The sequence below is a fragment of the Sphaerodactylus townsendi genome, linkage group LG08, assembly GCF_021028975.2.
Source record: "Sphaerodactylus townsendi isolate TG3544 linkage group LG08, MPM_Stown_v2.3, whole genome shotgun sequence".
NCBI classification, from domain to species: Eukaryota; Metazoa; Chordata; class Lepidosauria; order Squamata; family Sphaerodactylidae; genus Sphaerodactylus; species Sphaerodactylus townsendi.
The window spans coordinates 112028628-112051196 of NC_059432.1; the positions used below are offsets into that span (position 1 = coordinate 112028628).

A 22569-nucleotide genomic window follows, 5' to 3' on the forward strand; every position below is an offset into this window, starting at 1 on the left:
CCGCTTCCATCCATTTATGTACAAATGCTAAAAATTAATGTTAAGCTCCCCAGGATTTTCAGATGAAGACCGAGATGAGCAAAACTGCCCCCCCCCCCCCCGGCACAAGAAATAGAGGGTGGCAGCCCATCTTCCCCCCACCCCTCCCCCAAAAGAATAACTGCACAAGTTGGACCTCTGTCCCCCCTCATTGTCAGGAAGCCCCAAGTTCCGCCCTCACAAAGGCTGCATCCAAAGGCAGATGCCCCCCCCCCCCCGCTCCGAGAGAGGCGGCCACATTTCCTCCGCGATGCCGCAGGCGCCCCCACAAACCCCGACGACGACGTAGAGACGAGGAGGACCGGAGGGATGCCATTCGGCCGTTTCCAGGGAAGGGCACTCCAGACTAGGGCTTGGTCTTCCTACAGACGGTCGCCTGAAAAAGACACACAGAAATCGAAGAAACCTGGACGAAAGGCACTTATGTAGCCCAGGAAGGGAAGAAAGGGCTCTGGGGCCAGCTTGGCACAGCCTAGAAGAGCAGGGGGGGCACCACTAGGGAGAGGGCAAGAGGGGGCAAGTCTGGTGGCTGCTGGGACAACACGGGCACCAAAACCACGGCCCCTTTCAGGTAGGGGGGAGTTCTCCTGGAATCACAGACTCCGTCCAGACTGCAGAGCAACAGCTCCCCGGGAGGAAATGGTGTGGGTGAGCTCTCTGCCTTGTTTGAACTCTGCCCCAGGAGATCTGGATTCGAGCCCTGCTGCAGCCACTCTCTCAGCTCAGCCCACCTCAAAGGCTTGTTGGATGAAGCTGGCTGGCTCTTGTGGCCATCCCAAGGCACCTGCCCCGCCCCCCCCCCCCCCCTGAGAAGGATGCCCGGACCTTCCTGCTTCTGGCAGAGAACTGCCCGGCAAGACTCCAAAAATCACACCTCAGGAAGAAATGGGGGAGGCCTGTCGAGCTCCAGACATGGCAGCTGCTGGCCCCCCTGCGCAAGCTGCTCACCTCTGCCGGCCGCCTATTTCTCTTCTTGGTGGAGGGCTTCAATGAAGACTTCAAGTTTTTCCTGGATCTCCCGAACTTTTTCTAGAGAGTGGAGGAGCCGGCCGTTAGACCCACAGCACTGGCCCTCCTGGGGCTGCCTGCAGGTGTGCCTGGGCGCTCGACACGGGGAGCCAACGCCCTCCCCCAACCCACACTGTGGCTCCACTGGAGGAAGGAAAGCAGGGCAGACTTGAAAGAACAGCCCTGCTAGACCAAACCAGTGGCCCACTAGCCCACCATCTGATCTCACAGTGGCCAGCCAGTTCCTCGGGGGGGGGGGAGGGGGGGGAGGAGATGAACAGGGCACAGAGGCTGAGGCCTTTCCCTGGCACTGCCTGCTGGCACTGGCGTTGGGAGGTGGACCGCCTCTGAAGGTGACGTTCCCTGTAGTCACCATTGATTGACCTCTCCTACGTGACAGAGTTGAGACACAGGGCACAGCCAGCAGGGCCCGCAGGCCACCAACAGGCAGTTCTCAACCCCAGAGCCTTTTCGAGCAGCCGGAGATGCTTTGGTGGGGGGCTCTGAGAATACACGGCAGAGGAAGGTGAGGCTCTGCAAAGCCCCCGTGCCCCACACCCTCACGCAGTGCGTCCCCAAATACTAGGCAGGCAGAGGCGTCATCACTGTAGAGCAAGGGGAAAGGAGTCTGCCCGGGTGGCCCAGAGAACGGGTCATTTCTGGTGTCCGTTTATTCAGACCTTCCCAAAGGCTTGGCTTTTGGTAGTCAGAGATGAAGGATCTGAAGAAGGGGGCCTGGGGGGAGACCCCCCCACCCTTTGGGCTCCAGCGGCAAAGGAGTTCCTCTTCTACTGGGTGCTTCTGTTCTTTGGTGCCAGTCCTGGGGGACTTGTTTTTGGGGGAGGGTGGGGTGGGGGTACAGGAACGTGACCCTGGTGAGGCAAAGGCCCCTTCTGGCCACGCTCCACGCAGGCGGACAGTCAGCGACTAGAGTCAGCCTCCAGATGCTGCCCCCTGCTCCCGCGGCAAACAAGGTCAGCAACTCCAGCTCTTTGCTACCCAACTACCCGGCCCCGGCTTTTTGTCCCACTGGCCTCGCTGACCACTGCGGACATCAAGGAGATGGAACACAAGCGAGAAAGAAGCAAAGGCAAAAAGGGGAGGGGGCAGAGCATGCAGACGCCTCTGGTCAGGGATGGGCTCAAGGCTTCCTGTCTGCAGCTGCCGGCCCCCCGTCCTTCAAGCAACCAGGACCAAAACTAGCCCCCTTAAATCTCAGCAATGAAAACAGCCAGAGACATACTTTTTTAAAAATTTAAATAAGGGAAAGCTAAGACTTCAGAAGTGGAAAATGACATATTCCAGGGAGGACCCCCCCCCCCCCAATTCCAAGACCGTCAAGAAGGTCAACGGTCCAAGCACTAGACAGCGAACAGGGGGCCTCTTTTTGGACTTTTGGACAACTCACTCTGGCAAAGCGCCTAAATGAACAAACAAACAAACAAACAAACAAACAAACAAACAAACAAACAAACAAACAAACAAACAAACAAACAAACAAACAAACAAACCACAGAAAGAGTTCTCAGCCTGCATTTTATGTTGGGGAATAAAAGCCTGCATCTGCAGAGTCTTCGGGTAGGAAGTTCCGCGCATAACACGAAAGTCTAAAATGCAACTGAGGTCTCTGCCCCAAAGCGAATCCAGGTTGAGGCAGGCCAGCTGTAGGCTTGCCAAACTTGCAGCTTGAGGCTGGGGTCCCAAACAGGGTGCCCGTGCCCACTGGCACTCGCCGACAGCTTTCCTGGTGCCGGCCTTCTGTTTCTAGAAAGTGGGCGGGGCTTGGGTTGGCTGTGCAGGTTGCAGGACACAATTTCAGAAGCAGCAGCAGCAGCCACCACAGGGCTGGTTTTACTCCCTCTCTCAGGATATTTCTAACATTGCCCCTCATTCCTCTGCACGTGGCCTTTCCGTGCATGGCTCCGCCTCCTACAGCAGCCATCAGAATCCCCTAGATGCTCGTAGGCTCAAAAAAGCTGGGGCTCGCTGGCAGAGTCACCCACGAAGGCCATGTTGGAAGTGAAGGACTTTACACTGTCACGCTGTTTCCTGCCTCAACCTACAGAGGGGGTTTTACTAGAGAGCCAGTGGCTAGATCGGGACCTAGGGATTTGACACCTTTACTCTATCATGCTGGTTCTATCCCTTTGATGTCAGACTGATACTCTCAGGGACTTCCTTCCTCCCGGCTTCTTCCTCGACCCCTTCTCATTCTCTTCTTCCTACCATGCCTAGAGAGAGGATGGGTGCTCCGCGCATCCATCCCCATCCAGCTAGATTAGGACAGCATAGTGACTCTACCTACCTACCTTTCTATCCAGATTGGAGTTCACTAATAAATACTTTTTATTAGACTAGAAACTACAACTGACTCCGACTTTCTTTTGTGTAGGCTTTGCATGCGACGTTGAGGATCCATCACGACACATTAATGCCGGCAGTTGCTGTATTCCTATAGGCCACCTCGTGTACGCTTCTGCTGAAGCCAACGATTTTAATACTAGGAATAATCTCCAACTACCAGGAGCTCTTATCCCAACAGGCCACGCGTTCTGCAAGCGCTCCAATGGAAGTCATTCCACCTTCCTGCCCAGCTTCTCTCAAGTCACGACAATTAAGGCCGTCCAGGTCCAGGTACGAGGAACAACGCCCAGGATTTCTGCAGACTGCTATTCTCTAGGGCTCAAACAGTAGTGCAGGGGGTGGCTCACTCACAGCCCCGGAGGCCGGCCTGCATGGACAGGCCCCGGGGAAGCAGTCGTCCAGGGGAAGGGGCTGGCAGAAGGTGGAAGCTGGCACTGCTCCTCTCTGCAGGGGGGCTCTGCCCGTGGACGGAAGAGGCGAATTCTCACCTGGGCAGAGCTCAGAAATGGCAGCGGGAGGGAGCTCCTCCTTGGGAAGGGATGCTTGGCACAGGCCAGGCTGAGCTTCATCGGCGAGCACTCGGGAGGCCGGGTGAAAGCAGGACCCTGGGAGCTAGCCCCCGGGCAGCCACCGCAGCCTTGGAAGCAGAATCCCTGCCTGCCTTCTGAATCTTCCTGCTGTTCCAAAATCGCTGCTGTTCCTTCCTGCTGTTCCAAAACCCCACATCTCCTCCCCAGAGCATCCCCCTCACACGCCTCAAGGCCCCCAAGGCCTTCCCTTTTCTCCTCTTCTGACCTCTCTGCCCGCAGAGTTCCTCCGGATGGTTCTGCACAAACAACCTTCCCTTTGATAGCCTTTCAGGGCAGAGCAAAAGATACGGATTCCCAATTCTCGCAACACCTGTTGAACAGCGATCCGCAGGGCAGAGAACCAAAGGCACAAAGCCCCGGCTTCCCGCCCTGCAACAATGAAAGGCAGCCGGCCAGCCGCTCTGAATGGCCATTCTACTCTCCATTTACTCAGTGTTGACTCAAAGGATGAGCGGCTCCATGCATCAATTCTTCCTCCTCCCCCCGCCCCCCCCCGGCCATGAATATTCCCATAATCCCCTCTCCCAACACCCCCTAAACCCCATGGACACAGAATGAAGAAATCCTCTATTCAGAAGCCTCAAGAGACCCATTCATGCGGGTGGGGGCCTTTCTCTCCACATGAAACGGCTCCCACAGACCCACTCATTTTCTTGGCATTAATCCTCTGATCCCGGCTCTAAGAAGCTCAAAAACAGACTAATTGACCTGTAATTAGGATCTGAATACTGATCACAGACACAGAAACAAAACTCCAAGGTGACGCCTGATTCTGGTCGCCCGAGGACAGAGAGAAAACACTTTCGAAACACGTTCTTCTACCACCGCCCAGCCTCCGTTTGCAGAGGTGATTTGCTGCGTTGCAGGAGTGGCACAACACAGGCCGCTGCCTGAGCCCAGGTATCGCTGCACAGGTGGGCCGGCACACTTGGCAGGTGTGAGCTCCCGACTGCGAGGCCCAGGCTGCTCTCAGCAGTCGTGGAGCGGGGCCACCCCCCAGCAGCTGAAAGGCTCTTCCAGCGGGGCAGCCAGGACGGCTCAAAGGCCTCGGCAGGGGGGCGCAGCTCCCATCACTTTCCTGTGCGCTTGTGGGCAACAGCTCCGGGGGAGCTGGCCTCCTCCTTCCACAAACAGGAGCACCCCAACCGGAGGCAGAGCTGACGGCCACTGCTCTGGGGCTGCGGAGAGGCCCCACCACTGGCACCCGAAAAGCCTCAGGTGCCAAGCTCTGGGGACCAGCTCTGCTGCTAGATGTGGCTGGAAGGAATCCCTGTTTACCTGCCAGGACCTGGCCCAGACCCAGGAAGAAGAAGAAGAGTTTGGATTTATATCCCCCTTTCTCTCCTGCAGGAGACTCAAAGGGGCTGACAATCTCCTTGCCCTTCCCCCCTCACAACAAACACCCTGTGAGGTGGGTGGGGCTGAGAGAGCTCCGAGAAGCTGTGACTAGCCCAAGGTCACCCAGCTGGCGTGTGTGGGAGCGCACAGGCTAATCTGAATTCCCAGATAAGCCTCCACAGCTCAGGCGGCAGAGCTGGGAATCAAACCCTGTTCCTCCAGATTACATAGCCCATGAGTGGCTTATGGATCTCACTGGTACAAGAAGTAGTGAAGGTTGCTCATGTTACATAAGAACATAAGAACTAGCCTGCTGGATCAGACCAGAGTCCATCTAGTCCAGCATTCTGCTACTCGCAGTGGCCCACCAGGTGCCTTTGGGAGCTCACATGCAGGATGTGAAAGCAATGGCCTTCTGCTGCTGCTGCTCCTGAGCACCTGGTCTGCTAAGGCATTAGCAATCTGAGATCAAGGAGGATCAAGATTGGTAGCCATAGATTGACTTCTCCTCCATAAATCTGTCCAAGCCCTTTTTAAAGCTATCCAGGTTAGTGGCCATCACCACCTCCTGTGGCAGCATATTCCAAACACCAATCACACGCTAAGTGCTGAAGAAGTGTTTCCTTTTATTAGTCCTAATTCTTCCCCCCCCAGCATTTTCAATGAATGCCCCTGGTTCGTAAGTAGATTGTGAGAAAGAGAGAAAAATTCTCTGTCAACATTTTCTACCCCATGCATAATTTTTTATAGACTTCAATCATATCCCCTCAGACGCTTCCAAACTAAAAGAGTCTCCAAACGCCAGCAGCTTCCTATATGAAGGTGCTCCAACTCTTCAATCATCCTCGCGTTCCTTCTCTTCGTTCCTTTTTCTATCTCTTCGATATCCTTTTTGAGATGTGGCGACCAGAACTGAACACAGTACTCCAAGTGCGGTCGCACCCTCCAAACTAAAGAGTCCCAAACGCTGCAGCCTCTCCTCATAAGGAAGGTGCTCCAATCCTTCAATCATCCTCGTTGCCCTTCTCTGCACTTTTTCTATCTCTTCGAGCATCCTTTTGGAGATGTGGCACTGTGAACTGAACACAGTACCCAAGTGCTGGCTACCGCATCCACGGCTTTATATATGGGCATGACAATCTTTGCAGTTTTCCTTATTCTCAATTCCTTTCCTAATTATCCCCAGCATAGAGTTTGCCTTTCATCACCGCTGCCATGCATTGAGTTGGACATTCCCATGGAACTATCAGTCAATCCAAGACTTTCCCCAAATCCCTTTCCTGGTTCTGTGACTGATAGCACTGGACCCTCTGTAGCGCAGTATGTGAAGTTTGGATTTTTTTGCCCCTCACGTGCATCACTCTTACATTTCGGCTACATTGAACTGCATTTTGCCATTTCTTAGCCCACTCACCTAATTTAATATCAAGGGGTCCGCCATTGGAGCTCTTCGCAATCCTTTGTGGTTCTGTACCACCTCTACATAATTCTCCTGGTATCATCTGCAAACTCTTGGCCACCACACTACCCACCCCTACTTCCAGGTCATTTATGAATAAGTTAGAAGAGCACTGGTCCCAAAACGGATCCTTGGGGGACACCACTCCCCTACGTCTCTACATTGTGAGAACTTCCCATTTATACCCACCCTTTGTTTCCTGTTCCTCAACCAGTTTTTAATCCATAGGAGGACTTCCCCTCTTATTCCTTCATTGCTGAGTTTTCTCAACAGTCTCTGGTGAGGAACTTTGTCAAAAGCCTTTTGGAAATCCAAGTAGACAATGTCCACTGGTTCCCCCCTTATCCACATGTCTGTTTACACCCTCAAAGAACTCTAGTAAGTTTGTAAGACAGGACTTGCCTCTACAAAAGTCATGCTGACTCTTCCTCAGCAGGTCTTGCTTTTCTACATGTTTAATAATTTTATCTTTAATGATAGATTCTACTAATTTACCAGGAACAGATGTCAAACTGACTGGCCTGTAATTTCCTGGGTCCCCCCTAGACCCTTTCTTAAAGATTGGTGTGACATTGGCCATCTTCCAGTCTTCAGGGATGGAGCCTGATTTCAGGGATAAGTTGCATATTAATGTGAGAACATCAGCAATTTCATGCTTGAGCTCTTTAAGAACTCTTGGATGAATGCAATCTGGGCCAGGGGATTGGTAGCATTTAGTTTATCAATGGCTGCCAGAACTTCTTCCCTTGTCTACCACTAACTCTCGCTTAGTTCCTTGGATTCACCTCCTAAGAAGCTTGGTCTGTGTGCAGGAATTTTCCTCACTTCCTTCTTAAGTGAAGACAGATGCAAAGAATTCATTCAGCTTCTCTGCAATCTCCCCTGTCACCTTTTAGCACACCTTTTGTTCCTTCATCGCTCTAACGGACCTACCGCTTCCCTAGCTGGCTTCCTGCTTTTGATGTGTACTTGAAGAACTGTTTGTTGCTAGTCTTGATGTTCGCAGCCATGCGTTCCTCATAATCCTTTTTTTTGCCTCCCCTTACAGCTAACTTGGGTTTCTCTTTTGCCACCACCATTTGTGTTCTCTCTGGTATTCTTCATCAGTTAAGTTGGACTTCCATTTTCTAAAAGACATCTTTTTTTTCCTAATAATTACCTCAACCCTCCCTCTTTGTTAACCATGGTGGCTTTCTTTTGGACTGGGCGCTCTGCCTTTCCTAACCTTAAGGAACACATTCCAGCTGAGCTTTTAAGACTGTGTTTTTAAATAACCTCCACCTTGGACATTTTTGTACTCTCTTGATTTTCCCTTTCAGCTTCCTACGCATCATCTCCCTTCATCTTTGAGAGAAATTTCCCTTTCTGAAGGCAAATGTAACTACATTAGTAGTTGTCACTTGTTCGCATGCAGAGATACTGGAAATTGGATAGCATTGTGGTCGCTGTTCCCTATCGGCTCAACAACACTGACTTCCCGCACCAGGTCCTGGGTCCCACATAGAATTAGATCTAGGATCACATCTCCCCTGGTTGGTTCTACAACCATCTGCTCTAAGTTTTCACAGTCATTTAGCATACATCCAGGAATGTTCCCCTCTCCTTACTATGACCTGAACATGCATTTTTCCAGTTTATGTGGGGATAGTTAAAATCGCCTTATCATCACCTACATTTTTGCTTTTGTTGGCCTCTCTAATTTCTTTTTCCATCTCAGAATCCTTCTTGTGCCCTTTGGCCCAGGGGACGATAATATATTCCTAATGTTAAACTCTTGCTTCACCCCTGGTATTGATATCCACAGTGCTTCTGTAGAGGAACTAGCCCCTGCATTGTCTATTTTATGTGACACTATGCCTTTGATGTAGAGGGCCAATTCCCACCCCCAATACTCCCTGTCCTATCCTTTCCTGTAGAGCCTGTAACCTGGGATAACAGCATCCCACTGGTTCCTCCTCATTCCACCATGTCTCTAGATGCTCCACTATATCAATGTCCTCCTTCAAAACTCTGTACTCCAGCTCCCCCATTTTAGGCCCAACGTTTCTACTATTAGCATAGAGACATTCTGTATACTCTGTCTCTGTCCTTAACCTGGGATTTATGTGTTTTGCCCTCTAGCCTTTTGTAGACACCTTACCACTTCCTATCACATTGCTATGCTCCTCGCTTGTAATGCGTGGTTGATTTAGAAAACTCCTCTCTCTGTGTCTGCATCCCCATGGACTCTGTATTCCGAACTCAAGTCACCTTAGCTCCTGTCGGCTCTTCTTTTGCTGATCAGTTTAAAAGCTGTTCTGCCACCTTTTTAATGTTGAGCGCCAGCAGCCTGGTTCCTCTTTGGTTAAGATGAAGCCCGTCCCCTTTGTACAGGCCTGCCTTATCCCAAAAGGTTCCCCAGTTCCTGACAAAGCTGAAACCCTCTGCCTTGCTATTAATTCACCTTCTCTCATCCACGCAGATTGAGACCCTGTATCTCCGCTTGCCTAGCTCTCCCTGCGCTGCGGAACAGGTAGCATTTCGGAGAATGCCGCCCTTTGGGGTCCTGGATTTTAACCTTTTTTTTTTCCAGCCTAAATTTCGCCTCCAGAACCTCCCCGCTACATTTCCCAATGTCATTGGTACCAATGTGGGACTCACAACTGCTGACTCCACCCCAGCACTGTCTAACAGCCTATCTAGACGTAAGCGCGGACATCCGCAACCTTTCTCGCATCTCAGGTAGGTGTTACCATGTCATCAATGCCTCTGTCACAAACCCAACTCTCTATATTCCTAATGATCGAATCACCCACTAAGCAAGGAGCCTCCCCCCACTTCCCGCAGGGGTATCCCTAGTGCGAGAGGATATCTGACCACCAGCTAAGGAAGGGGGGGTCCCATCTAAGGGAGCATCTTTCCACCACCTCAGACTGGCACCCTCCGGGTCACCCAGACTCTCATTCTCCATGACATCTGAAGAGATGTCACCTTGGGAGCGGGACCTAGCAGCCAGGTCCCCGAAAAGCCTCGCTTGTTGCCCTCTCTGCCTCTCTCAGCTTTCTCCAGGTCTGCCACCTTGGCTTCAAGAGAACGCAGACATGTTCCTTGAGTGCCAGGAACTGGCTGCAGCGAGGGCATTACTCCATGACTTCTGCCCTAGTGGCAGATAGTCATACATGCGACACTCAGTGTGCAAAACACCGGAAAGCCCCTTCATCCCCCCCTTGCTGGCTTCCTGTCTTCATATATATCTAATTTTGTTTAGATATTCAAATACTAATTTTAATTAGTGCCTCCCTCTTAAGGTTTCTATACCTTCTACTATCCCTTAAAATATGTTTTTATTTATTCATGCCAAGGCCAAGGCTACTGGTTCCAGACTAACTGAAAAGATTTAAAATGAGAAGCCCCACCCCTTCAGCACTAACTGGAAAACATTTACAAATGTGAGAAGCCCCACCCTTCAGCAGCTTCCACCAATCAGCAGCCCTAGGACAAGGAGAAAAAAGAGAAACCCCCCCTGTTTAAAATACACTGTTTAAAAAAAAGATGTGGTGAAAGCCTCTGTCAAGCTCCTCAGCCCTTTCTGGCCCACTGCTGTCCCTCCACTGCTCCTCTTCTGCTGGTTCCAGAGACTAACTGAAAAGATTTAAAAATGTGAGAAGCCCCACCCCTTCAGCACTAACTGAAAAGATTTACAAATGTGAGAAGCCCCACCCTTCAGCAGCTTCCACCAATCAGCAGCCCTAGGACAAGGAGAAAAAAAGAGAAACCCCCTGTTTAAAATACACTGTTTAAAAGATGTGGCTTTGAGATGTTGACGGCATCTAGGCTCCTTCCTGCAGTACAGAGCTGCCCAAAGCCAGTAGACATGAACCTCCATGTCCAGAAGCAGTGTACCTATATACCAGCCTGCTGCCAGAGGGGCTGAGCACAGGGGGACCCCAGAAGATGGGCTTCTGGCCTGGCACTGCGGTTTTCCTGGTGTCCACACACTGCTGCTCTAACAGGAATAAGTCCTTCTTGCAAGATGTTGGGTTGGATTCAGCTGGATTTTAATTCAGTGGTACTGTAGAGACCACTAAGATGTCTGGAGCACAAACTTCCAGAAGTCAAACCTCCCGTCATTGGATGAGGGCTGTACTGGACTCGCATCTTGGTCTTTTACTGGAGACCATCTCACCTATCCTGGGGAACTCTCTTCCACCAGACATTCGGAAGTCCTGGCCCCCAGGGTCACACGACCTGCCTGAACTAATAGCCACGATGGGGCTACATTGTGGGGGCAAAGGGGGAGAAAGAGCCCCTTCCCCACCTGTTCTGTGGCCACGGCTGCATGGATGGAAGAGGGGGATTTCTTCCCTCCCCATCCCGGCCCCTGGTGGATTCCCCGCAAGCCCAGGAATCAACTGGCCCACGACTGACGGTACCCTGGATGGGTGAGACCCAGTTGCTGACACCCTGTGAGAAGTCCTCAGGTTTGCCAGCCCTGCAGAGAACCAGAGAAGGGGGGTGGGGAGGAAAAGATGCGGGACCCCAGAGCAGCCTGGACAGGGCTGGGGCCCCACTGAATCCCACTCCTTAACACAATGGTGGCGAACCTTCGGCACTCCAGATGTTATGGACTACAATTCCCATCAGCCCCTGCCAGCATGGCCAATTGACCATGCTGGCAGGGGCTGATGGGAAATGTAGTCCATAACATCTGGAGTGCCAAAGGTTCGCCACCACGGCTTTAACATCACTTCCAGTTAATTCCCAAAGGCCGGCAGCACAACGAGGAGGCTCAAGTCCAGAAGCACCTTGGAGAGCAAAGCACTTGGGCTGGGGGGGGGGGGGGGGTTGAGCTTTCAAGAGTTCCTTTGCTGGAGGCTCCTCTGGCAAAGGGAACTCCCCCCAGAAAACCTCGTGGACCTCTCAGGTGCTCCTGGATCCCGATCTAGCTGCCCCAGTGAACGTTCCCCCTCCCTGAACCAGTTTCCTCTCAACAGGAAAAAGCCACATGTTAAACAGGAAGCCACCCAAGCTGCCCTTAAAGGGGCTGATCATCATCGATCACCTGCGAAGACAGATTGATAATAAGAGCCCCCCCTTCCCCCGCTCCTCGCTCCTTTAAGGCTGCCAAACCAGATGGGAAGTGAATGGACAGTCAACGGGTCACGAAAACACAGGGGAGGAGCCGCTTGTCTGCGACATTTATGTTCCCAGCAGAGGGGGGGAAAGGGGGGGCTGCGACGACAGAAACGGCCTGGATGGCTGCTGGAGGACCCCTTTCTTTCTTCAGGCGGCGACAAAGACCGCGGCTGTTCTGCGCCCGAACTGTCAAAGGCCGGCTTGTCAAAAGGCCTCCCTTCCTTCCTTCCGCAGCCGCTCAGGCTGGCAACAGAGGCCGGGGGAGATTCCTCAACAATTAGCTCATTAGCGCAATGAAACCCCGAGACAAAGAACTGCCAAATGGAAAGCGCCTGAATGGAATTTATTACGGCGTGGGGAGAGCTGTCCTCCTGCAGGCATCACTGCAACCGTCATGACGGGCCTGCAGGGAAAGCTTTTGGGAAAGCAGAGAAGGGGTGGGAACCCGCTGGAAAGACTCTGTCATGGGAGCCCATGCCCTGGTCACCTCCAGGTTACAGGTAAGGATAATCCCCTGCACAAGAATTGGGTCATTACTGACCCCTGGGGTGACGTCACATCCCAGAGTGCACTAAACAGCTGTCCATCAGGGAAGAGCGCTGGTCGGGCCTCCTCACCTGAAGCTCCAGAATCCATCAGTCTATCAGAGGGGGCTGACAACTGATGGAGGCTCTCCTGGGGAGATCGCCTTCCTCCCGAGACAAGGACCCAGCCCCGAACACAAAGCGGGCGCTGCTGCCGCCTCCTCCTCTGCGCTCGGCTCCATTTTCAGGCAGGTGGGCACACGGCTCTGTCACCCCGGGGAGGCCTCCTGCCCTTGTGACAGCCTTCACGTGGCTGCGTGGAAAGCAACAGCCAGACCACAAGCCAGGAGGAACAGTCTGTGCTGACCTCAGAGGAAGAGCACAGCCACCCCCTCCACAGGTCAACGGCTGGCCAGGAGTCTCCCTCCAGCAGAGCGGAGGTCTGGAGCAGGGGCTGCCAGCTGGCACCACAGACACCTTTTGCCTGGAAACCAGCCAGGACTCTCACCCAACTAAGAAGAAGAAGAAGAAGAAGAGTTTGGATTTATATCCCCCCTTTCTCTCCTGCAGGAGACTCAAAGGGGCTGACAATCTCCTTGCCCCTCCCCCCTCAACAAACACCCTGTGAGGCGGGTGGGGCTGAGAGAGCTCCGAGAAGCTGTGACTAGCCCAAGGTCACCCAGCTGGCGTGTGTGGGAGTGCACAGGCTAATCTGAATTCCCCAGATAAGCCTCCACAACAAGTGGCAGAGCAGGGAATCAAACCCGGTTCCTCCAGATCAGAGTACACCTGCTCTCAGCCACTGCTCTAACTGAGTATTCTGGTAAAGAGCCCCCTTGCCAGCTCTCTCTCAACGCAGCCACCGCCTGCGCTGCATCAAACGTATCCTAAAGGATCGTCAAGCGAAGGGGAGGACTCTCTCGGCAATGTGGCAGAAAAGAGGGATTTGATCCGGCGACAAAGACAGACTGGAAACGGCTGCCGAGGAGAGGCAACCAGGCGGCAGGCCCAGGCAGGCCCAGGAGCCAGCAGGAAGAACGGCTCAAACCGCCGCTGGCGGCTGCCTGGGTGATGCTGAAGTATCCATGGGCGAGGAATGGCAAACAGAGGCGGGAGGTCAGGCATGCGGCAGCAAACACCCCACCCCCACCTCCCTCCAGGCACCCGCTTGCTCGGAAAGGGACCCTCCCCAGGCAGCCACGGGCCGCCCCCTAGAGGCGTGAGGAGGAAGTGCCTTCACTTGGGGGACACCTGCTTAAGAACATAAGAACATAAGAAGAAGCCAGCTGGATCAGACCAGAGTCCATCTAGTCCAGCTCTCTGCTACTCGCAGTGGCCCACCAGGTGCCTTTGGGAGCTCCCAGGCAGGAGGTGAAAGCAATGGCCTTCTGCTGCTCCCGAGCACCTGGTCTGTTAAGGCCTTTGCAATCTGAGATCAAGGAGGATCAAGATTGGTAGCCATAGATCGACTTCTCCTCCATCAATCTGTCCAAGCCCCTTTTAAAGCTATCCAGGTTAGTGGTCATCACCACCTGCTGTGGCAGCATATTCCAAACACCAATCATAAGAACATAAGAACTAGCCTGCTGGATCAGACCGGAGTCCATCTAGTCCAGCTCTCTGCTACTCGCAGTGGCCCACCAGGTGCCTTTGGGAGTTCACATGCAGGAGGTGAAAGCAATGGCCTTCTGCTGCTGCTGCTCCAGAGCACCTGGTCTGCTGAGGCATTTGCAATCTCAGATCAAGGAGGATAAAGATTGGTAGCCATAGATCGACTTCTCCTCCATAAATCTGTCCAAGCCCCTTTTAAAGCTATCCAGGTGAGTGGCCATCACCACCTCCTGTGGCAGCATATTCCAAACACCAATCACACATTGTGTGAAGGAGTGTTTCCTTTTATTAGTCCTAATTCTTCCCCCCAGCATTTTCAAGGAATGCCCCCAGCTTCCCGGGTGCTGGTTTCTTAGCAAAGCTGTTCAGAATGACGGAGGGAAAATGTCTCCACAGCCGTCCAAGATGACAACAGTCACCCCAGCACCTTTTGTCCAACATCGTTTAGTTCAAGAAAACGGAGGCTTCATTTGCAAACTCTGTGGACAGAGAACCCCGAATGAGGCTCAGCAACGAGGCTCCAGAGAGGGGAGCATCCAAGCTGCCGTCGTGGCGCCTGGCTTCAGCCTGGCACAAGACATGGAAAAAGGCCTTTGCACAACGGGAAACCCAGTGCTGATGTAACCTGGTAACTGTCTGAGCCTTCAAGGGTCTCAGCAGGCAAAAGCCCTTAGAGGATGGAGGCTTCCTTCCCTGGGAAATGGGTTCAACCGGGGACTCAACTGCAGATCAAAATCAACCACTGACTGGGCACCCCCAACCACCTCTACATGCACACAGAGAACATGAGCAGCGCCCTGCTGGATCAGACCAGGGGGAGTCCATCTAATTCAGCACCCCGTCTCACAGTGCCCACCCAGTGACTCTGGAAGTCCAACCACAGGACACAGAGGCTGAGGCCTTCCCCTAATGCTGCCTCCTGGCACTGGGATTCAGAGGTTGACTACCCCTGAATGTGGAGGTTCCATTTATTCAGCATGACTAGTAGACTCCAAAGCTGGCTACCCTAATGCCATACAAACATGTGGTTCCCTGGAAAAGGTGTCCTTCCACAAAATCGGGTCTGCCCGGCCACCCCCAACTAACCCCAGCGCTTCTTCAGCAGCCGGGCGTTTGACGACAAAGCGCACCTTGACTCTCAACACCTCCCGCCCTGGAAACCTCACTGGCCTCCAAGGGGTTCCTGCTCCCAAATCTGGCTGTTCTACTGTAGAACCTTCCGGAACTATTTAGTCCATGGGTCTGCAACCTGTGGCTCTCCAGATGTTCAGGGACTATGCTGCCATGCTGACAGGGGCTGATGGGAATTGTAGTTCCTGAACATCTGGAGAGCCGCAGGTTGCAGACCTCTGATTTAGTCCAAAGCAGAGGAGGCTGAAACTGACACACCAGATAACATCGAGGCATCCCTTGCTAGGAGCAGAGCCCACAGCAGGAAGAGCACGACGTCTGCTGGCGCCCACGATTGATTGATTGATTGATTGATTGATTGATTGATTGATTGATTGATTGATTGATTGATTGATTGATTGATTGATTGATTGATTGATTGATTGATTGATTGATTGATTGATTGATTGATTGATTGATTGATTGATTGATTGATTTCCTTCCTTCCTTCCTTCCTTCCTTCCTTCCTTCCTTCCTTCCTTCCTTCCTTCCTTCCTTCCTTCCTTCCTTCCTTCCTTCCTTCCTTCCTTCCTTCCTTCCTTCCTTCCCCTTCCTCCCCTTCCTTCCTTCCTTCCTTCCCTTCCTTCCTTCCCTTCCTTCCTTCCCTTCCCTCCTCTTCCCCCCTTCCCTCCCTTCATCCTTCCCTTCCCGTTCTCCTTCCTTCCTTCCTTCCTTCCTTCCTTCCTTCCTTCCTTCCTCCCTTCCTTCCTTCCTTCCTTCCTTCCTTCCTTCCTTCCTTCCTTCCTTCCTTCCTTCCTTCCTTCCTTCCTTCCTTCCTTGGGAATATTTTTTGTATTGTTAGGGCTTCTTAAGACCAACAAAAAATATCAAACAATAATAAAATCGTAAGCACTTTCTAGGCTCGAGTGCCTCCATGCCAAATATGAACACTATTCAAAATGTGCCACTTGCTCTTTAGTGAGAAAGCTGCCAGGGTTTCCGGTTTGCGTGTGTGTGTGTGTTTACGCAACGGGGCTTCTTTGTTTCTGAGCCCAAGAGATACTCACTAAGGTCTTCGGCCAGCTGGATCCCCCCCCCCCCCCCCCCCCCCCCGCTATCAACTTCCACCTTCCCTGGCAATCCCCAGCAACTCCTCCCAGCACCTCCTTCCCCACTGCCTCTCCAGGTCACTAGGAAGACAAGTGCGGAATTTCAGGGGGGAACGGGACACGCACCCCCCCCTCACGGCAGACGCTTCTGCAGCCACCCGAAGTACACACAGGAGAGGCCCCGGAAGGAACCGCTAGGAATGAATGCCTTTCTCTCCATGACAGGAAGTGTCAGCAGAGGTGCCCCAAGCCCACAAGCAGAGCAAACAGGGGTGCAGCTCTGTGTCCTAGTGAGCAGCAGCACCCCCTCTGTGCTCAGTGTGTGGCCAGGCGGCCTAGGGGCCAAAGCACCAAGCTCTCAGGAGCCAAGGAAGCCAACAGCAGCCAGTGGGCTTGGGAGCTGAACAGGGGGAGTGGCGCTGATCCCAAACTCCCACCCACCTGCAAACAGCCCAGCACAAAGCCCTGGGGGCAGGGGTGGGGGCACAAGGAGAGCTTCACTCACCTTCAGTGTTGGTCAGTTGCTGCCGCAGGGTGTTGCCAGTGATGGCCAGCATGCGCTGGATGCGCCAGAATAGGACCACATCGTTGCATTCAAGCTGAAAGAACCATGTGTACTTCTAAGTAAGATAATACCCAAGATATCGAAAAGGACATCGGAAGAGCCCTGCTTAATCAGATTAATGAGGGTCCCTATAGCGGGCAGCCAGTTCCTCTGGAAGGCCAACAAGTCATAGAGGACAAGGCCTCCCCCTGAAAAGAACATCAGCAGAGCTCTGTAGGGTCAGCCCAGCGAAGGTCCATCCAGTCTAGTTTCCTGTTTCATGCAGTCATTAGCCAATTCCTCTGGAGGGCCAACAACAGGGCACAGAGGCCTTCATTAGAACATCAGAAGAGCCCTGCTGGGTGAGACCACTGAGGGTCTATCCCAGGGGTCTTCAAACTATGGCCCTCCAGATGTTCATGGACTTCAATTCCCATCAGCCCGTCAGCATAGCCAAGTGGTTGGGCTCGTGGGAATTGTAGTCTATGAACATCTGGAGGGCCATAGTTTGAAGACCCCTGGTCTATCCTGTCTAGCCACCCATCTCACACAGTGGCCAGCCAGAGCCACACGGCCTGGCTGCACCTGCTGACTGGAAGTCCACCTATGGAGCAGAGAGGCTGAGGCTTTCATAAGAACATCAGAAGAGTCCTGCTAGATCAGACCACTGAGGGTCCATCTCTCACACAGTGGTCAACCAGTTCCTCCAGAGGTCCAACAGCAGGGCACAGAGGCCTTCATTAGAACATCAGAAGAGCCCTGCTGGGTGAGACCACTGACGGTCTATCCTGTCCAGCCACCCATCTCACAGTGGCCAGCCAGTTTCCCTTGAAGTCCACCTACAGAGCAGAGAGGCTGAGGCTTTCATAAGAACATCAGAAGAGTCCTGCTAGATCAGACCACTGAGGGTCCATCTCAGAGGCCAACCAGTTCCTCTGGAGGTCCAACAGCAGGGCACAGAGGCCGAGGCCTTCATTAGAACATCAGAAGAGCCCTGCTGATCTGGATTAAGGAGTCCTCTAGCTCCTCGGTAGGAATTTGGCACTCCAGATGTTAGGATTACACTTTACCGCCCCTGCCAGCATGGCCAATTGGCAGGGGCTGATGGGAATTGTAGTCCATAACATCTGGAGTGCCAAAGGTTCGCCATCACTGCTTCTAGCCCAACATCCCATCTCATAGAATGCCTTGTGAACTCCAGGCAGAAAAGTCTACTAGAGTCCATCTTCTCACCTGCCTTTCTGCTCTGCTACTGGCTACTGCTCTGCTACTTCAAAACAGCCAATCACCTCAGTCGTAGGCTCCCCCCACCCCGAGTCGTTCCTCAAGAAGCCGGAGCAGCTTTTGGGAAGGTCACAAAACAGAATCCACTAAGAGATTATGGGCTGCATTCTTCTTGGGGAACTCCGTAACCTGGATCATTGCTGCTGCAGCTGCTGTCTGGTTTAGCTGCCCTCCGTTCCCACACTGTGCAAGGGAAGAGTTTCCAAAAGGAGGACTTCCAGCTTGAACGCCCAGGAAACATCTCAGATCCAGACCCATGAACCCCACAGGGCTTCCCCAGCGGAAGAGCTTCCGGAGTGGCCACTGGCCATGAAAGGAAAAGGGCCCTGGGGGGCAGATGAGGCTGAAGTGTGCAGGAAAGGCAGAGGAAGAAGGCCTGGAACCAGGGGGGGGGGGCCCCTTGCATATCACATAGTTCTGCCCCAAAGCTGCTCATCTAAACTCTGCCTCTCCCCCAAATGGAAAGGCCATGAGACCAAAACATGCCTGGGGGAAGGGGAGGGTCCTTTGCTTTCGAGGGGGGGGGGGGATGAGTGGGCGTGGAGCTTTGAGTGTTGCATTTTACACCTGGCAAAAAGAAGCGAGACGTGCTGCCCCCGGGCTCAGCGTGCCAGGGTAGAGGCCTGCCAGGACCCCTCACAGGTATATGGCTGCAGAGGCCATCTTGATCTCCCTTTGACAGTAAATTTCCTTTCAGCCTCTGCCAATGACCACATCCTTCCAAACAGGCTGGTGCAACTTCCTCCTCTGCCTCTGAAGCATCCACTGAAGCCCGCAGGAAGGCCAGGGGGGCAGGAGAGGCCAGGGGGCTCGGCTGCAACTACTGCTTGGAGAGCTGCAGGCAGGCATCCAAGGGTGAAGCAGCAGAGGGCAGGAGGAAGACAAGGTTGCCCCCTAGCGCTTGTCCTGGGCAGCCCAAAACCACGAGCCACGTTCAGCAAAGCTGCACAGGGAGGAGGAGGCTCCTCTTCGCCAGGGAAAGCAGGCGTCACCTGCAAGTTCCTTCGCTCACCTCTGAGTCCACAAAATGTCTCTGGTAGTAGTGGAAGCCCCTGCGGCACAGATTGCAGTGGCTCAGGGCACCCTTCAGGAAGTGCCGCCTGTAGACCTGGTGCCAGGTGTCTTTGATCTGAGGCCAGGGAAAAAACAGACTCCGGTTAGTTTGTTGGCGGGTTGTAGCACATTGTGGCTGACCAGCTCCCACTTGAGACAGAAGCTCTCCTTTACAAACAACTTAGGTGGCCAGACTGGACCTGACGCCGAGCCAGTAACAGCCTGTTTTTTCTGCACTGAGGCCCCCTCCCACCCCCAGTATCAGCAAAACACAACATTTCACCCTCTCTGCAAAAAGGCCTCCCAGCAAGAGAATCCTCTACGTTGCCAGACAGCACGAGCCACACGGCCTGGCTGCACCTGCTGACTGGAAGCACTTCTGAAGGGTTCAGAGCACGGAAAGCGCTCGGCCTCTACAGGGGAGCAGGTGGGCCCTGGAGGCTTCCTTAGAGCGCCTTTTCCATCTGCCACGGTGCTGACATGGAATTCCACGCTGGCAGGCTGAGATGGGAAACGGCTCCATCTGGCTGAATGGCTAACTGGCGCTCGCGCTCCATTGGCAGCCCTGGGTGCCATGCCTTCATGGGATTTTTGTCCCACCTTTCAGACAAGAGCGTCTTCTCTAACTGCGGCTCTTGGGAAAAGCCAACCTAGATGACAACCAAGTGCAAGGAAACATCCTCTGGGCAGTGGCCCTGCACGACGTGAAGGTGTTTCAAATCTCGGCCCCTGCTTTCACTGGGCCACCTAAAGATACCAAAGATACCAACGCTTCACCTGCACAGCTGAGACCCAGAGAGTCCCCCACAGCCCCTCCCCCCTTCCCATGGGAATCTGTATCAATGGTGTCCCACTGGGCTGGGAGGGAAAGAGGCCTGCAGCACAAACAAAGCCACCCCCTCTCCCACAGAACACCACAGCAAACACAGTAAACACAAGGGCATTCCAGCAACTCAAGGAAGCCAGCCGAGACCCCTTTCCTGTCACCGATCTGATCCAGAGGAACATTCATTCCTGACCCCAAACCCGAGACAGGAAGTCCTCAGGCTGGAGCTGCCCACGGTCACGGTCACTTGGACATCTCGCTCCCCTTCTCTCATCTCAGACAAAGGGAGCTGCGACCCTGGAAAGTTTCTGCCCCCCAAACCTTGCTGGTCTCGAACGTGCTCGAACTGCTCTGCCACAGACCAGAACAACGACCTGATAGGCTCTGACCTCCCTCACTCCCTTGGCATGGTTCAAGGACTAGAGGCCAAAGAAGCAAAGACAGGCAAACGCTGGCAGCCAGCAAGCCCTGATGCACCATCAAGCCCGTGCAGATGCCTCTGGGTGTGTGCAAAATGTGGCCAAGCTGCAGCTAACTTCTCGTGGGATTTTCAGGGCAAGAGGTGCTCAGAAGTGGTCTGCCGTTGCCCACCTGCCTGCCTCTGTGTAGCGACCCTGGACTTACTTCCCTGGGGCTAACTCTGCACTGGGACCCGGTAGGGGCTGAGTCTGATGAGGCTGGGGCTACACCCTTTGTTGCCAAAAAGAACTCAGTAGAACTGTCACTGTATCCAACCCCTGCTGGACCGCCTTAGTGGAAGATTCTAAAACCATGAAGGTCCAGCATGTGGTGGATGAAGCAGTGGCATACCTAGGCAAACTGGATCCCTGGGCAAAACCTGAGAGAGAAAACAGGCTACTGGCAGGGAAGGGGTGGATTTAAAAAGGTGCTGTGCAATCTCATGTGAAATGCCTGTGGTCAGGGTGCTGCTGTCAGGGGTGCAATTATTCAAGATAGCAGCACCCTGGGGCCTCAGGAGTATCTTGGTAGATCGGCCTTCCACTGATGATACCACCTAGGTTTCTGAAGTTTGGTTTCAGGGGTCCAAAGTTATGGACTCCTGTGCTGCGTAGCCCCCATCTCTCATTAGCTCCTATTGGAAACAATGGGGATGGGGGCGCCCTCGGGGAGTCCATAACTTTGGACCCTGAACCCAGGCTAACCTCACCGAACCTGGGTGATACCATCAGGACCACTCTCCTAAAAAAATCCCCTGAAATTTTAGTGCTGCTATCCTAAAACTGCACCCTCTGCAGGCCAAAAACAGGAGAAAACACTGAAAATATAAAAATCCCACAAAGCTAACTTGTAGTTTTATGTTTCCACAGAGGCGGTTCCTAGGGCAGTTACCCACTTTGCCCAATGAGGAGGAACGCCTCTGGGATGAAGTGACAGCTCTACTGAGTTCTTTGGGCCACCTGTGTACCTGGAAGCCAACATCTGTCCCCCCCTGTTAGTTTTTCTAGTCACAGGTCTGATGAATCGCAGGCTACTTTACAGAAAAGCACGGATCCATCGACCCGCCTCGCGCCTCAAGATTCTTCCGGACAGTTGTGACCTCATCGTTTGCCAGGTAAGCCGGATGCTCTTCGTTGCACTTCATCATCTTCTCCAGTTCGTTTTTTGTTTCATTACGAATGACCTTTTGGATCGTAGTAAGAAACTGCTGTGGGAGCTCTTTATTTCCTCGCTTCATTCCTCGAGAGGTAGGGGAGGGGGGGCAGGGAGGATCTTTAACGTCATTTGCATGCAAGTCCCCCAACAGAACTCAAAACAAGGTCCAATCCTAACAAAGGCTGGAAGAGGGTCAGACTTTCCAGCCTTCCACCTTCCTTCCCATGGCCCAGTCGCTAAAAGTCAGGCCAGGACAGAAAGACAAGCCTTCCTGATTTAATGCATCTCCGGAAAAAAATTAACTGGAATCAGGAGGGTGCATATTGGAAAGATTTCTCTCCTGTTGGAGCTGAAGTGGGTGGCTGATGGGCACAGGGGCAGGGGGTGCCTTTGATGTGTGAGGGTGGGCGGGGTCATCTGGGGCCTGAAAGTTCAGCAGAAGCAGCTGGAATGGCGCTGCCAATTAGGAAGCGGCCTCTGCAGAGACCGGCACGCCTGCGTCACGTGCACCCATCTAGATCCACGGTCCCCACCCTCCCCACCTGAATCCTCTCCGATGGGCCAGAAACACAGGGTGGCAACCTGCAGCCTCTGCGCAAGCGGGGCAAAGCTCAAAAGCGGCCGCCTCTCACCTGCTCTTTAGTGCGGCTTATCCAGTAGAGCCACCTTGTCTTCCAGCCTGGGCCCACCATGTCTTCAATAACAGACTCCGCTAGAAGAAAACACAGACAAGAGCCTGGGTGTGGCAGCACAGCACAGCACCGCAATTCCAAAGAGACAGCCGGCCCTGCTTCTCCCCCCTGAGCTCCAGGAGGGGACAACAGAGCTGAGCCCTGCAAGGAGCCAGCTGGAGAGAGAGGGACCCTGGGAGGAGGAGAAGGAGATGGTGAAAGCAGAAAGAAGAGGAGTTTGGATCTATATCCCCCCTGCCTCCCCTGCAGGTGTCTCGCAGAGGCTTACAAACTTCCTGCCCTTCCCCCC

The 22569-nt window shown here is 53.4% G+C and overlaps 1 protein-coding gene across 1 annotated transcript in view; it reads right to left on the minus strand.

Annotated features, from left to right (window-relative positions):
• Positions 1-1000: 1000 nt before the first annotated feature.
• Positions 1001-22569, minus strand: part of OPA1 (OPA1 mitochondrial dynamin like GTPase) — a 58801-nt gene continuing 37232 nt past the window's right edge. The window contains exons 25-35 of the mRNA XM_048506976.1: positions 22221-22300; positions 21477-21616; positions 19108-19225; positions 16769-16866; positions 16405-16602; positions 12572-12750; positions 10964-11269; positions 10689-10828; positions 3763-4265; positions 2055-2224; positions 1001-1191 (exon numbers count right to left, since the gene is read on the minus strand). Of these exons, the coding sequence (XP_048362933.1) occupies positions 1001-1191; positions 2055-2224; positions 3763-4265; positions 10689-10828; positions 10964-11269; positions 12572-12750; positions 16405-16602; positions 16769-16866; positions 19108-19225; positions 21477-21616; positions 22221-22300 (2123 nt within the window). The remainder of the gene's footprint in view (positions 1192-2054; positions 2225-3762; positions 4266-10688; positions 10829-10963; positions 11270-12571; positions 12751-16404; positions 16603-16768; positions 16867-19107; positions 19226-21476; positions 21617-22220; positions 22301-22569) is intronic.